This window comes from Nuphar pumila, chromosome 2 (assembly GCF_984573655.1).
Source record: "Nuphar pumila chromosome 2, dmNupPumi1.hap1.1, whole genome shotgun sequence".
In the NCBI taxonomy this organism is placed as follows: domain Eukaryota; kingdom Viridiplantae; phylum Streptophyta; class Magnoliopsida; order Nymphaeales; family Nymphaeaceae; genus Nuphar; species Nuphar pumila.
Window position 1 is genome coordinate 2806419 of NC_143250.1, and position 17341 is coordinate 2823759.

The window sequence follows — 17341 nt, forward strand, 5'->3', positions numbered from 1 at the left end:
CTATCTGCCCCCCCATCGTCAACTCTTGTAAGAAGACCAGCTTTCGGACCAATGAAAATAAGCATAACCACCCCCATCTTAGAACCCCCAACTGCTGATACCTTTCAGCTGCTGATTACATCAACATTTCAAACTCCTAACTGCTAAGTTTCGTTCAATTTCTGACGTTGGCAATCTAAAAACTAGGGGACTTTTGGCGCATCTGATCAACTGGGCTCAACCCTAGTAGACTCGTTCAGGTTTAGATATTGACCTGATGATGTTTGGCAGATGGGCACAAAAGTTAGTGGTTCAAGTCCAACTCACAACTGATGACTGTCAATTTTTTGACTTTCGTTTTGCCATCGGTTTATGTCAATTAAAATGTCTCTATTACTTACGATTCTCTAGTTTTAATTCAGTGCTTGCGCCCAAGGGGGGTTAGCTTAGTGGGGTGAGGCCTTGGCTGCTAGAGGGGAAGTCAAGGTTCGATGACCATGGCGTAGCCCCTCTGTGCAAGCCAATGCATAGCATAGGCCCCGGGGCAGGGTCCTAGCTTTGAAGTTTTACGCTGCCTGCATGACGACCATAGGTATGGTAGGCTGAGCCAGCACGACCAGATCTTAATGCTGGGTGCGGTTTCTTCGGGTTATAAATTCAAAAAAAATTCAGTGCTTGTATCATTCTTTATGGTGTTGCACAAAGACAATTTTTTTTGCTGAAACGGGTAATCTCCGAGACTCCGAGTAGGGTCACTAACACTCGAGCTCTAAAGAACCCACCAGTGAAACACACCACACACCCGGTAGGAGTCAGACCTAAGACGAAGGAGTGAGCACCTTATCCCCAAGCCTGCTACCACTAGGGCAACTCGGAACGGGCGTTGCACTTGGTAGTTTCTTGAATTTGGTAGTACGAGACAAATAAAGATTGTGCCTTTTAAAAAAAATAATTTCTTTATCACATTAATAAATTTTTAATTATTGCATTTAATTGGGAGAGAGAGAGCGAGCGAGCTATGTCAAGGGAGTGATGGGATCAGGTGTAATCACATTGCACAAATACAATGTATCTATACAAGCTAAGATAAACATCCATGATATGTACTGAGCTCACTTAGCCTATATGAGCTGCTCATAGCTTGGCTTCCCGAGCTCATTTGATGAGTTTGAACAAGCTTCACATGAGCCGAAATGAACCAAACAGTGTGCTGATCGGATCATTTACCAGCCTTTCTGACTACCAGCCTAATTGCTTAGTCTTAGCCATGAATATGGTCACATCTAAGGCTGGTAAATGAACTGAGCAGCTTATTACTCAAATCAGTTGAGCTCATCATGAACTCATTCATGATCAGTTTATATAAGTGTCAAACCAAGCTAAGAGCTGCTTATATAACTTAAACAAGTCGAGCCTGAACACAATGTGTTCACATCATAACATTTGTAAAAGAAAAAAAACTCAAGGGGGTTTTGTTTGGTGAATGGCTGTACTACATGCACCAAGATGCAAAGATGTCCAAAGGGTTCCTTAGGATCAAGGGTGATACAATCATAAGGGGTCCTTAGGATCAAGGGTGATTGATGCAATTGTTTGTGGACAGACAAGTTTGAATGATATTTCCTCTTTTGATAGCAATGATGGAGTAGAGAAAGCAAATGTTAAAAGAGTACGTCCCACCTATTATATTCCTCGTCTCAACCTCCTCATTATGAAGCCAACAACAGACGAAAGAGAAATTCCTCGAGTCAAAGCTTTATACCTCCTTTAGTATGTAAAAATTGAAATCACCTCTCTCTCTCTCTCTCTCTCTATCTATCTATATATATATCCTTTTAATAATAACGCAATTGTGGAAGTCATGCAACGTACTTTGTGTCCTAGAACATGCCACTAGGCACGATCTCGGCCATTCATCTTGTGGGTGTCGATGGAATTCACGAAATAGGAGGCTCTCTCTGCTGTCCTATGCTCTATTCCTATACTTTTCAATAGAAAAAACAGGCAACATACATAATTAAAGGGCACTAAGATGACGGTTGCAAGAGGAAAAATGACTCAAACCTCACACAGCTTTAGGGTTTACCAAGAGTGGGAAAGGAAAATTGAAAGTTAGGGTTTTGCAAGAGGACGTGACCCCAAAGCTCATGTAGCTTTAGGGTTACCAAGAGTGGGACCCAGTGACCACCCCATGATTATTGTACCAGCACTAGTCAACAATCCAAGTCATCCCCAAGAGTCATACTGTCCTACCTTGGGCCTTTGGCCTTTTTCATTTGTAAATAAGTCCATACGCGGATTCACATTTTTGTTTGATATTTATGCTTGAGAGGAATAAGGTAAATTTGTCAATGTGGAGATGAATTAAGTAGGGATCCCCACTTAATGAGGAGACAAGGTCTTTAATTCACCACTGCCTTGTTTCCAAATTCTGCCTTTCATCTCCGGTTGGTTCATCGCTGTCTCAAAATAGCTGTCTTCTTCTTCATCTCTTATCCCGTCTCCATCTCGGTTTTGTCTTAAAATAATTTTATTCTTATTTTAAGAAAAATAATAAGAAAATAAAGGAGGGTTTAGGGGTTAGAAGGTATATTAATAATTTCATAATCGAGGACTAAGATGGGGCATGGTAGGGCCAAGAGTAGTTTTTTTTATTATTATTATCACCTTTATTTCGGATTCATTCTCCGTTTTATGTCCTCCATCTCTGGTCCAAATGAGACGGGTAGGGGTGGCAATCGTGTCGGGTTGGCGGGTCGACAGGTTGGCGGGTCGGGTTAGCGGGTTGACCCGCCCGCCTAACCCATTTATTAAACGGGTCAGCCGGGTTGGCGGGTTGGCATACCCCGAACCCGACCCGTTTAATAAATGGGTTAGGCAGGTCGACCCGTTTATTAAACGGGTTGGCTTAAGCCCAACCCGAACCCGCCTAAGAAGCGGGTCGGGTCAGGTTTTGCCACCCCTAGAGACGGGTTCCTATCCACTGCCATCCCTAGAATTAAGGGAATAAACTAATATCCATCATAGTTTCAAGGAACCTAAGGTCAACACGCTGGACTGACTCGAGTTAACTCTGCATGTGTCGAGTTGAATTTTCAAGTGACAAGCTTGTTGACTTATGACCAAATTTTCAAACCAAATACATCTAGTTATTGTTTTTAGTAATCATTGGTCAATCTAACTTGGTTTGTGTGGTAGCGAGCTGGTTGTGAACCAAATTGAGAAAAAAAAGGGAAAGGAAAAAAGCTTTGCCTTGCTCATTACTCTAATTCAAGAGGAAGGGATGCCGATTAATCAAATATAATCACAAGAGCCCGGCACGAAAAGAACTCCCATTAAGATGAAACTTTGAATTTGGTAGGTAAGTACGCCATTAGAGAGAGAGAGAGAGAGGCAATACCCAAAAAAGAATATGTTAATCAAGTCGTATCATGATATCTTTTGATACTAATCCAAACAACCCACCTCAAATATAATGTAAGGATAACATTTTTAATATACCAAGATATATATCATTCCTAGAAAGAAAGACCTAACAATAAGTCGTTACATCTTTTTTAGTGGTCCAACCATGGCTCACATGAGCTCTCTCTCTCTCTTTCTGAAATAACTTGGATAATTACCCTGTGAAATCAGAAAAGTTAAGTTGACTTTAATTTAGAAGAAGTGCTACACATCAGGCTGACAAACCATCATAGTCAACCCAATTCACCCACACGTGTCATGTTCCCCTGGCGTGTTGGGACTGATCCACAATATACTTGGTATAAAAAAATTGGTATTTCAAGTACATGTCTTTTTTCTCCACTTCATTTTGATGGTCATAATTAGGGGTGTCAATGGGTCAGGTTTGGTTCAGATTCAGGATTTGGTCTAGACTTGGGTCTAATCGGGTCTACTACAAGAGAAACTATATCTGAACTCGATAAGAACTATATGAACCATACCTGAACCATACCCAATAAAATAATATTTTTATTATCTTTACATTGAAAAATTATAGGTCATAATCGGAAATCGAGTTGGGTCCAAGTCTGATATAAAATTTCATAAACTATACCCAGGTCCATATATTAATTAATTGGATCTTTCACTACAAGAAAAATGTTAATTAGGGCACAAAAATTTGCGACAGATTTTTTTCATCGTAAATTTGCGATGGATTAACGAGAGAAAACTATTTGTCGTTAACATCCAAAATATTTGCAAAATTAGCGACGAAAATATCTTCCTCGCTAAATTCGTCGCTAAGTAACGATGGATTAGCGAGAAAAATTTTTCATCGTCAAAACACTACAAAAAAATGCTAATTAGCGAAGAAATTTTTTCGTCGTTAATAAGCGACGTAAAAATTCCTTTGCTAATTCTGTCGCTAATTTTCGATTTAAACCGTCCCACCTGGAGCATGAAATTTTTCCTCCCCCCCTTTCGAAATTTAAACCAACTGAGATTTAAACCGTCCCACCTGGGGTCCGGTAAGTGGGGGTTTTTTTCGAGCATGGTTTTCCATTTTTGACCTAACGATTTTGTAGGGGTTATGGTTTCAGGTCGACGGACAAGCATTGCGGGCGTCGCAGAGGATGCGAAGGTGGAAGAGGTCGCCTAACTGGGAGGAAATGGGACCGAAGAGGCGGTTGGAGTTGAAGAGGAGGATTTGGAGGGAGGCCAAGCGGCCGAGTTGAGAAGGGATGGGGCCGAGGAGGGTGTTGGAGTTGAGGTTGAGGAGGCGGAGGGAGGGGAGGTCGCCATGTTCGGGGGGGGGGGGATCGATGGTGTCGGAGAGGTTGGTGGCAAAGAGGTTGAGGAGCTGGAGGGAGGTGAGGGAGGAGAGCTGTGGGGGGAGGGTGGAGTTGAGGAAGGTGGACGGGATGCTGAGGGAGGTGATGGGGCTGTCGGGGGAGCAGGTGACGCCCTGCTAGGAGCAAGGGGTTGGCTAGGAAGGGTTCCAGGAGGTGAGGATGGGGTCGGAGAGCTGGGCTGTTGGGAGGAGGGAGAGGACGGAGCGATCGTCAGAAGAGAGGGAGGTGGTGGTGGTGGGCTGACGGTCCTGTGCAAAAAAAATTGCTCCCTGTCGGAGAACTCGCCGACAGGGAGAAATTTTTTTTTTAATTCTTTTTTTAACGTTAGCGACGAATTAGAGACAGATAGTATCCATCGCTAATTTAAAATAGCGAATGACTCACGACGGATCATGTTCGTCACTAATCCATCACAAATTAGCGACAAATAAGTTTTGTTACTACTTAGCGTCAAAAATTCTGTGATGAAATCTATCTGTCTCTAATCCGACGCTAATCCGTTGTTAAACTATTTAGCGACGGATTAGCATCGAATTAAAGACGAATTTAGGTCGTCGCTAATCCACAAGTTTCTTGTAGTGTTCGGGTCGGGACCTGGGTCATAATTGGGCCTTCTTATTTGTCACCATACCCAGACCCTATAGGGTTTGGTCCAAGTCGGGTCCGGGTAAACCCGACCCATTGACACCCCTAGTCATAATGATGTCATGCACATCCATCCAATCATAATACATATCATGCATATGCATGAGTTGGTGTATGTATAATTGTGCAGCAAAACATGCATAAGCGAGTTTATTTGCACGCATATGTACATGTATCATAATTAAGTACGTCCAAACCTGTTAGTCCTCTGTCCTTACTGGTTCATAAAGCAGCTGCAGTTTTCTTTTCTTAGTTTATATAACTTAATCAGAAACTATAGATGTATTCTTTATAATTTCATTGGAAACAAATTAACTCAAGCATTTTTAATGGGTACATGGTTCTAGAGAGGCCTAAAGATAACAGGCCAGATTGCACCAAAACTTTATGATAAAAAACATCAAGTTTTTGGTTGAATTAATTAATCCAATCCAAAGCATGCCAAGCAAAGGCATGTACATGTAAAGGTTCAGTTCAAGCAAAAACCTCTCTCTCTCTCTCTCTCTCTCTCTCTCTCTCTCTCTCTCTCTCTCTCTCTCTAAACATAAAAGAACAAAGCATGTGTGATGTGTATGACAGGTTAAAAGCTCAACCAATCAAAATTGACTAATGGTCCCCCATGGGGTCCCATGGTTTTCCATTAATGGGGTCAGGACATATGGACATGAAAGGATGGTTACACCATAAAGTGATCCTGTTAAGTAGGGAAAACCGAATATCATACGCTAAAGTGAGTGGACATGATGGAAAACTCCAAGGATTTGATGGCCATGACCTAATGTCATATGTGGAAGCAAGTGTCCCATCTGTTAGGACACTGACCTACACATGTATTTTTTTGAAAGAAACTGACCTACCCATATATTGACAAGTTAACCCATAAGATTCTGGTGTGAGTCAACCAAACTCCCATCATCCCCACACCATTCCCACTATTGTACTTAGACTGTGATTAAGGACAATGTCTTATTTGTAGTTTGTCCATGTCCCAACTAAAGTCCATTGAAAAGTAAGCCCTGGTTCTTTAATTTGTCACAGTAATATTTCCTACAGTGGGTCAGCTAAATTTCTTTTCAAATCATCTGAAATGAAAAAAGCATCCCTACATTGCCCACAACCCATGTCTTTTCTTGAGAGCCATTACATGTTTTGCATTCATCAACCACTTTTTCTTTTTTGAAACCTCAAAAAGCAGATTAAATTAAATATTCTATGGGACTTTCTGGCTGTTGGCAAGGCTTATATCAGATGGCAGCCTTCACCAAATCTCACTACTTTATTTGTAGTTTGTCTAGATGGTGACGCCCCCCTTCAGCCCTTACCAAAAACCTGCTAGCAGGGGCCATCTTTCTCAATGTTGTGCCGTTGCGAATCAGCCAGAATCATCCGGCTTTTTGCCGATACGAAACTAACTTGATTCGGCCTATTTTTAAATATTTTGTAAAAAGATGGGTTAAATTAAATTTTAAAATTTTTAATATTACTTTAATATTTGTGTGAAATGTGTTTTTTTTTTTGTTAAAAGTGGATCGATCAAAAATTGGAATCTGCCAATTCACCTGAATCATTTTCACAACAATTCAAGGTCCAATACAACATCGACATACAAATGCACATGGTTTATTTACTATGTTAGAAGGTTTTATCATGTCAAATACACTATAAGATTCTATTTTTGAGATAAAGAAAAATCAATGACTCACAATTCATGAAGATATCAACGGTTTAAAAATGGTATAAAGCATTGTGTTCGACTTAACTTTAACACATAAAAGATACTAAATAGAATATGCTAAATATGATGTAAAGGTTAGATTTTACTTTTGGTGCTTATATCTACGTAATTCAAATTTGTGCGATAAAATATCTAAAAACAAAAAATAGAATTAAAATCATGTAAAAATGAGATAAAATCAGGATTAAAAAAAAAAGAAGAAGAAAAAATAAAGGTGCGATCTCATTTCATGGAACAAATGCCACGCGCTGCCTGACTCACTGCAGAGCAGGACGCCGTGCTGATGGCCCCCGCGAAACATGCCATGATCTGCTTAAAGTGATGTGCTGGCCACACTCTTCCTCTCATGTCTGTGTTATTGAACGTGTTGTGTAGTCAAGCTGTGCATCACATTTTTTTGTTGAAACGTGACCCCTCGCCACTTAGGTCTTCTGTGCAATAATTTGAACTCGTCCTGATTTTATTGTGACTTTCTCGTTATGTTTCAGACTGTCACGTGTTTGTGCGCTTAAAAGGTCTGCTTTCAGTGTCTTTGATCGCTTGAAGCTACGTCACGGCGGGTGCCTTCGCTTCTAAGCCCTTCTATTAAAAATAAAAAACTTTTTGGTAGAGTTATCGATAGGTCAGATCTGGTTTAGACCCAGTTAGGGTCCGAACCCATATCTGACTTTGAAGTGCAGGTTATACCAGGTCCTGACTTGGAGTCAGGTCTGATCAGGTCTTCATACAAAAACCATACCTGAGTCCTATAAGCATTACATGAACCAGACCCAGTCTATACTCGATAAAATAATATTTTTATATCTTTTTTACATTGAACAATCATGGGTTTTAATCAAAACTCAGGCCGGCCCGAGTCTGATATGAAATTTTACAAACCATACCTAGCTCCACACACTAATTGGAAAGGGTCCGGCCCTGATTCTAATTAATCGGACCTCATTTTTTATGGTCGAACCCTGACCCTATACGGTTTGGTATGGCAAGGGTCTGTTTCAAATCCAATTCAATGACACCCCTAGATATAGGTATGTAGACAGATGGGATTTATTTGATATCTGACCAAATCCGATGTTTTTAGTCAGATTTGATAAGCCGAAATCATATGCCATTATAATCAGATGCAGATATCATTTTGATTTTTTGCTACCAAATCTAATGAATTCCCAGATTTGATGAATATTCGAATCCAATTGTATGTAGAAAAGTGAATTTAGTATGATCTTTTCATCATCATAATCCGGATCCATTTAATTAAGCAGCATTCGATTGGCCACATCCGACCCAAATTCGAACTCTTTACAATACTACTAAAATCCAACTCCAAAATATGTACATGATATTGGTAATATTTTTGAACCGGACCGGGGTGGGGAGCCAGCTTAGCCCTGGGTGCGGGTGGGTTGGCCTGGTTTGGTCAAATGGGTGTGGGCTCAGCCAAGGGTATGGATGTTATTCTGGTCTCTTGCAGGCCGTATTTGATAATGCTCCCGTCTCTCTCTCTCTCTCTGAGTCCTTGACTCAAGCGGGGGATTGGCGCACGCGCGCATGCCACAGTGGGCCCCATGTTGACCCACCCACCGAGAGTCATAAGCGTGACGTCAGCAGAGCCGTCCCCTACCACGCCTTTGCCTAGCGCCGCCTCGGGAATTGTCTCCGGTGTTTGGGACGAATTAAAGAATTAGAGGAAAAGGAATTCAGGGAAATTGAAAGGAGATAAAAAAGAAAGGAAAAAGTGGGGAGGGAATGAAGGAAAGAAGGGAGGGAATTCCGGGGGGAACCGGTTTTCTTGTCTTCTTCTTCTTGGACGTCGAGTGCACCGACAATCGTGGCCAAAGTTTATATGCCTTTTTCGACTCATCGACGTGGTGATGCCAGGCCAATAGGGCTGGGAACTAAGCCAAGCCGAGCTCATGACTCGGCTCATGTTCAGCTCGTAAAGCGCTGGTTCAAACTCATAAAATAAGCTCGACAAGCTGTATATAAACAATGGGTGCTCGGCTTGGCTCGACTCGTAGAAGATCGTTAGGTAGTAAAAAATATATTTTAAATATATTTTACACATATTTTATATGCCTTTTTTTGTAACCCTATTAATTTCTCCCAGCCTTAAAACAATGTATTTTTTGAATAAACAAGCTCGTAAAAAGCTTGAACTCAGGTTCATTATGATCTAGAACTCTGTTTGGTTTGCCATAGGAATGAGTCATTGAACACTTCAAGCTCGGTTCTCTCAGCTCGTCTACCAGCCCTACTTACCACAGTGGCAAATTGGCAAATATCATTGTTGTTTTGAAATTTCTTGAATTTATTGTGATATTTTCAAATTTTGAAATATGATTCAAAATTGCAATATTTTCCAAATATTGTATATTGTAAAAAATTGTCACAATTTTTTCATGATAATTCAATATTAACGCCTTTCATATATCTATATATTTTTAGATGTTTTCAAATTTTATATATGCAAATTCTAGAAAATTTCCCAATTAAAGTAGCAAATTTATAAATGTTAATACCTAGAGAAAAATAGTCATATCGAGAATTGTAGGTTTGGTCTCTCTGATTCGAGAGTTGAGTTGATTAGATATATACTCATGAATCTAAGTGATGCCCTAGAGAAAATCTTGGTTTAGTATTTTATTTTATTTTATTTTTTAATGTTCAATTACACTAATTCCAATGTCTTCCAAGCCTATTTAAACAGTTTCCCCACTACTAGTGGTGAAAACGTACTGGATATCATTAGATATCCGATTTTATTCTGGCATTTGGATCATTCAATAAGATCCGAAGATAAGTTCAGATTGAACTTGGATTCACTTAATCGGGTAATTTTTAGATTTGGATATTTTAAATCAGATCTAGTTTGGATTCAGATCAAAATCTGATCTCATTGCATTGTTTTAATTGTAAACATCATGTTATATGTTTTCTTTTACCTGATATTACCACATATAGTTTGGATCCAAATTCAATCTTACATCATTAGATCTTTTCCAGGTTCAAACGTGGGTTCAGATCAAGTGCACAAATCCAAATTCAAAATTCAGATCAGGCTGGATCCAACTCATATCCGATCCGTTTGCGGCCCTACCAACTAAGTCCTAAGTTGATCCATAAGAAGACTCAATAAGTCAACAGTTGTCTTAAAAATTAACCACACATTCACTCTGCCCCAATAATACAATATATTCACCAAAAACCACTGATCAGTTATTATAATAAAAACAAAAAAAAAAAAGGAAAAAGAAGAAGAAGAAAAAGCTAGAGGGGCATATACATATTCTCATGTCGCTATCAAGTCAATCCCTCCTCAATATTGTAATCCATGGTCGGGATAATAATTTAAATAAAAAAATCTGTAATTAACCAAAAAAGCAGGGGCAATTGGTACCTAATTATTCCCCATGGGGAAGGAATTTGGTGACGATGACGTGTCATTCAGGATAAAAAGAAAGTAAAAAAAATACCACACAATAAACAAATAAATATAATAAAACTAAGAAAAAAAAAAGGAACAACAAAACATATAGCTTTGACGAGAAGGCAACAAAAATTTCAAAGCGTCATCTCCTCCTCCTCTGGTTTCTTTTCTCTCTTGAATAATAATACGTAAATTACAAATAACTGCCAAAAAGTATCGTTATTTTGTAAAACACCAAACTTATTTGTTATTTAATTTTAGCTGCTTACTATTTTAATAAATTGCAAATAACATCCACTTTTTAGTTTTTTTATATTGTTATTTTAAAGTTAACCCTACGAGATGAGATCTGATCAGGTACAAGGGTGTCCAAGGCACCTTGAAAGCATAGGCAGAGCCACGTATGGGTTAGGGTGGGGGCAAGTGCCCACCTTGACCCTGAAATCTCCACTAAGGAGGTTTGGGTCACCCGGACCCTAATCTTATGCCTCTCCTCTTTAACCCACCCACCAAAACTCTCTCTCTCTCTCTTTATATATATATATATATATATATATATATATATATATATATTTGCTACTAATGAAGGTAATGAACTAATGATCAAGAAATCATAGGTGCAAGTTGTATTGACTTAATCTAACCGCATAGATGTGCGCATAGATGTGCACAACATAGTTTGTTTCCTAAGGATCAAGGCTTGGATTGTGCTTTTTTTTTTTATTTAAAAATGTGATCTTTTGAGTTATGAAATTTTGGCTCATTGTGGGCCATTAAATTCTGGACTCTTTTAAAAACCTAATTTCTTGTTATAATCACATATTTCAAAACAAGTTTCCTGCTAAACAAACACATACATAACATATACTCTACAAAAATAAAATAAAAAACTCATTTAGTTCCTTGCCTCCATTAATAGCCAACATTTACCACACAGACACACACACACACACACACATATATATATATATATATATATATATATATATATATATATATATATATATATATATATATATATATATATATATATATATACCCACCTTAATTTGGATTTCTGGCTCTGCTTCTGTTCCAAAGCCGTCCATCATGAAGATGAACAGCATCAGCAACCTCCCAAGTACTTCAAATATTGGGCAAATTTCAAGCGTCCATTTCTAAACTATTGATGCCATTTATCCAAAAGATGAATGACATCACAAAATTTTGTGGGGCTGGGGACAATTTCATGTTGCCGTTCATCTTTAAGGGTCTTGAACAGAACCGTCGAAGGTACCCTGGTCCTGATCAGCTCTTCTACGAGAGGAGGGGGAGCCCTTGCGGGCTGAAGTAATAAATGATATAAGTTGAGCTCTTTTTGGAAAATATTTGATACTTTTAAACGGCTACCTGTAATTAATTTTAGTAGCTATGTTGAAAGTATGTTGAAGATCGGTTGAGGTTTATGAAGAGAGTTCGGTTGCTTAGACGCCGTACGATTGGCGTTCCACTGTATATATAGGACTACGCGTCGCATCTTCTTTAGCTATACCGTGAGTTTCGGGCAAACCAGTAAGAAGAAGAAAAATTGGAGGTGGTGGTCATGGCAGATGATCTGAATAGCGGAGTCTGTAGTGGCAATTGGTGGGCGAGGAGTGGCGGCTCGTCGGCATCGCTGTGCATGGCCACGGCAGCCATGAACGATATCGGAAGCTTTGGCTGGTCGTCGGAGATTTCCGAGATGAAGCCGAGGTCCGAAGAGGAATCTGCCGACAACCACTCGGCCTCGATTTCCAGCGGCGGCTCGGTTGTGTTCCAGGAAGCGCATAAGCCGGATTCAAGCAGCGTGCTCATGGATTCATCCTTGCAGCTCGCCGGCTTTGACCTCTTGACGCCTTCGGCGACAGACTGGAGCCATGCTTTGATGTGAGTATTCACAGCATCAGAGCCATGGTTGTGAGCTGTTTGTTGATTTTTTCTCGGTTTTTCTTATTTTATATAATTTTTTTTTAGTCCAAATATGCATGGTGGGTGCAAGTGTTATGCTGGTCAAGGAAAATCAAGAGCAGATTTGCTATGTAAAGCCTGCATAATTTGATCTTTTTTTATATCTAAAATTTGCAAACTTGGTGTGTGGATGAAAATTATTCCTAGAAATTGATTAGTAAATAAATACTGAAAATTAGTATGGTACATGTTTTAAAATTGCCCATGTACCCAAATCTTTCGGAGAGGAGAAACTGAATTTTTTGTTTCAGTCGATTTTTGGTTTTTCATGAAGAAATCTTTTAGTCGAGTGCCAGAGATGGTGGAATTTGATAATGTAATCAAGTGTTTTTGTGAATATCATAGGATATATTTTTTAGTTTTCAGATGGGTGATGAAGTTTGGAAGCTGTTTGGCTCTAAAGCCTTTGGTTGGTGGTAAAACAAAAAGAGATACTGTTTATCTTTTAAGGGATTTCAAGAAAACAGTAAACAAATCATTCATCGTGTGGGGAATAGATTATGTTATGCTTGATTGATGAGGCATATATGATCAGATAATGAATTATAAAGCGGAAAATCTTTTATTAGTGGCATCATAAATCACATATCTGTAATTTGATTGTAATTTGGCAAAATGCTCAAGAATCTACTATATATGATGTCTATTTTGCACTTTGAATTGTGTTAATTGGATGCTGTCACTAATAATATGGACTCCTGTGCAGACGTGGTGGAGGAAGAGCAGAAGGTAACTTACAGGTCATGCTTCAAGAGGAAGACCTGAATTCTCAGACAACTTTCGGGCGAGACCCATCGATCGATTCCGGCCACTTCCAGAAGGATTGGGCCTGTGGAACAGATTCAAACATCAATTCACTGAAGCAAATGCATCAACACAGCTTGTTTGGACTGGAACAGCGCCTGAATTCAGGAGACTGTTCCCTTACCGACCAGAGTATTCCGGCGAATAACTTGAGCAGTTATGGATATCCTTCAATTATGTTGAAAGGATTGCTTGATCAAGAAACTCAGCTGTTGAACATGCCGTCTATGAACTTCCGGTTGAATTCACAGTCATTGTTTTCTGATGAATTCTCTTCTTCTCCTTGGCCTAAGTTCCCACAATTTCTCAAATCAACATCATCTTCCTCATCTTCATCACCCCTTAAACAGCAACCGCAATTGCAATTCTCAAACAGTGCTCCATTATGGAATGCGTCGACGGCCATGGCGGCCGATACTCAGCCAAAGTTATATGCTTCCTCAACTCCACAATTTCTCACTTCATCATTTCAAGAGAAATCCAGTATCCACGACATCACCCTCAAGGTAACAATAGGAGAAACATATAGAATGACATCAATTTTTTCTTTCATTCAATTGTTGGTTAAGAGTTAAGTTTCTTTATCTTTGATCTTTCAGAGAAATTCTGAAGAAATTCGCGACGCGAGCTCATCTGATGTGAAGGGTAGCAGTACTGAATCATCATTCAAAAGGCCTAGGATAGAAACACCATCACCATTGCCAACGTTCAAGGTAATTAAAGGAGCAATGCCTTAACCATAGAAGAAAATCAAGCTTGTTTTGTACCTGTCTATTAAAATCATAGCAATTTTTATCTTCACAGGTTCGAAAAGAAAAATTAAGCGACAGAGTTACTGCTCTGCAGCAGCTAGTTTCACCTTTCGGAAAGGTGATTTGCTTCCCATCTTTCTCTAAGAATATGATTGAAATGATCTTGGTTCTTTCTCTCTTCCTTTTTCATCTTTTGCTTTCTTTTCTCCTTGTTCATGAATATGCAAAAAGTGTTTTGCTTTCCTGAATGCCCTACCTTTTCTTTTTCTCAGACTGATACGGCATCTGTCCTTCATGAAGCAATTCAGAACATCAAATTCCTCCATGATCAAGTTAATGTAAGTAGATTTTTTCACACAGTATATTTGCATTCACAATAAAAGAAAAAACCCGTAACTTTAATGTTTTTTTTTTCTTTTTTTTGCAGGCGTTGAGCATTCCATATATGAAAAGTGGAGTTCAGATGCATCAACATCCCCAGGTAGTTTAAAAAATAATCTTCAACACCTTTTTCAACTTTTCAATTATATTTTCTTCAACTATGGTGCAGTATGCTGTAGTCATTGTGTAGCGATTGTTTCACTTCCATGCATGCCTCATGTAATATTGCTTTCAAGTTTTCATGCAAATTAATATTAATAAAATTATTATTATTATTATTATTTGGGTATGATAATAATAGTAGTAATGTTATTTTGTCTTTTTCAAATGGATGCTAATGATTTCTTGTTAATTAACTGCAGAACTCAGATAAATCAAAAGATCGTGAAGGGACCAAACAAGATCTAAGGAGTAGGGGACTATGCCTCGTTCCCATCTCTAGTACATTCCCTGTGAGTAGTGAGACTAGTGCAGTCGATTTCTGGACGCCAAATTTTGGAGGGAATTATAGATAAAGCGAAGCAAAACCAAGAAGAATTAGAGTATCTATAAGTTGGGATTTCAACCTGAAGCAAGTTGTGGGAAGAATACAACTAAATCGAAAAAGAAAGGGAAACAAAAAAGAAGAAGATGAAAAGAAAGGAAAAAGAAAGAGTAGGGGGAAGAAAGAGAAAAGGAAAAAAGGAGGGAGAAAAAGATGAATCAGAAGAAGGGGTGACTGTGGCCGTTGGATGCAAAAAGCAGAAAAAGAGGAGGTGACAGTTCAGGAACAGTCCATGTTGGGACAGATACAGGATATATGATGATGGACGGCCAGGATTTGAGGGCCGTTGAAAACAATTTTAGTGCTGTAATAATTCTGATTAAAAATAACTTCCATAGGAAAATGGAGATTATAAAAGTGTAAATTAATTTTACATCTGATTTTTTTAGCGGAGAAGTGCAGAAGAAAAGGGGGGTATGTCGGATAAATAACATATAAAACAAGCAACCACCTACTTTAAAAAATATATACATATATATATATAAATATATATAAGGAATGATTGAATTCGGGAATTGGGGAGTGTAGGGCTGGTTTTGTGAGGGGATCTTACTTTTATTAATTTATATATTTTTTGATGTGGTAGTGGAAGTCACAGGGTGCCCCACTGTCTGCTCTTTTCAGGGTACTCATTATTCGGAGAGAGAGAGAGACCTTTCATTTGCAACGTTAAATCTTTGCATCACATCAATATAAATGTCATTGCAAGACAAAGCCAAAATCAAAAGCCTCTCTCTCTCTCTCGTGAGAGAGAATCAATAAGCAAAACCCTGAACCGCTCTCTAGTATAAAAAGAGAAAAATAAAGTAGCGTTACAGTAATCGGAGGCTAATCAGTAGCAATATCATGATCAATCATGCTATACTTAAAAACAATGAATCACATATGTGATCTTTGAGAGAGAGAGAGTACCTTTTCTTTTTTCTCCTTTTTTTTATGATGGTTGTAAACTTTCTAGGCATGCATTCAGAAGGAAGGAAGTGAAAATTAACCATACAACTAGGCCTTCATCCCAAAACAATTGGGGTCGGCGATATGAATAAAAAAAGAAAATCATTTTGGGTCTTCCACATGAATCCTTCTCCTCCAATTATTTATATCCAATGCCATGTCCTCCGTGAGGTTCAAAGCATTCATATCATTTCCTATCATCTCCATCCATGTCTTCCTAGGCCTACCTCGACCTCTTTTAACTAATACATTTTCTCATTTCTCCATCCTTCTAACTAGAGCATCATTAGGCCTTCGTCGAATATGTTCAAACCACCGTAAATGATTCTCTCTCATCTTATTTTCAATGGATGCAACACCTATCTTCTTACGTATCTTCTCGTTTCGAATCTTATCTTTTATTGTATTTTCAGACATCCATCTAAGCATACACATCTCAGCTACACTTATTTTTTGAATATAATGTCTCTTGGCAACTCAACATTCCGTACCATATAGTAAAGCGGGCCTAATAGTCATCTTATAAAACTTTTCCTTCAACCGCAATAGCATTCTACGATCGCACAACACTCTAGTTGCACTTTTTCATTTCATCCACCCAACCTTTATCCTATGATTTACATCTCCATCGATTTCTCCATACTTTTGAATGATAGATCCCAAATATTTGAAACAATCATCCACCAGTATTTCTTGCTCACCAAGCTTCACTACTTCGTTCCTTACTAAACCGACATTTCATATATTCTGTCTTACTCTTACTCAACTTAAAACCTCTTGCTTCCAATGTCTGTCTCTATAATTCTAACTTATCATTAACCCCAACTCTAGACTCATCAATCAAAACAATATCATTAGCAAAAAACATACACCACAACACATTTTCTTGAATTGATCTTGTAAGCTCATCCATCACTATAGCAAATAAGAAAGGGCTTAAAGCAGATCCTTGATATAACCCAACCGTTATAGAAAAATTGGTTGTCACTCATCCACAAGTGCGGACATTGGTTACTACTCCTTCATACATATCTTTAATTATACTAATGTACTTGAGAGAAACACATTTCTTCATCATTATCCACCAGAGAACGTCCCTAGGTACTCTATCATATGTCTTCTCCAAATCAATAAAAATCATATGCAAATCTTTGTTCCTCTCTCTATTTCTCTCAATAAGTTGTCTAAGAAGATGTATAGCTTCTTTCAGGCATAAAAACAAATTGATTCTCCGATATCATGACGACCTTCTTCAACCTAGACTCACTCACTCTCTCTCAAAGTTTCAAAGTATGACTCATGAGTTTTATACCATAATAGTTTGTGCGATCTTGTATA

At 38.6% G+C, this 17341-nt stretch overlaps 1 protein-coding gene across 1 annotated transcript; it reads left to right on the forward strand.

The window, feature by feature from the left end:
• The first annotated feature begins 12113 nt into the window (after window positions 1-12113).
• On the forward strand, window positions 12114-15448 carry LOC149844478 (transcription factor bHLH123-like). Its single transcript, XM_089997234.1, has 7 exons — window positions 12114-12490; window positions 13278-13881; window positions 13975-14088; window positions 14180-14245; window positions 14400-14465; window positions 14555-14608; window positions 14871-15448. Exons 1-7 carry the CDS (start codon window positions 12168-12170, stop codon window positions 15021-15023), a joined length of 1380 nt encoding a protein of 459 aa, XP_089853360.1. The 5' UTR covers window positions 12114-12167; the 3' UTR covers window positions 15024-15448.
• The last annotated feature ends 1893 nt before the right edge of the window (window positions 15449-17341 follow it).

What these genes read in the sequence shown, in the direction of transcription:
- LOC149844478 (XM_089997234.1), top strand. Translation starts at nt 12,168, where the DNA reads ATGGCAGATGATCTGAATAGCGGAGTCTGTAGTGGCAATTGGTGGGCG. An exon ending in GACTGGAGCCATGCTTTGAT is followed by an intron (nt 12,491 to 13,277) that starts GTGAGTATTCAC and finishes ACTCCTGTGCAG; the next exon opens with ACGTGGTGGAGGAAGAGCAG. An exon ending in TCCACGACATCACCCTCAAG is followed by an intron (nt 13,882 to 13,974) that starts GTAACAATAGGA and finishes TTGATCTTTCAG; the next exon opens with AGAAATTCTGAAGAAATTCG.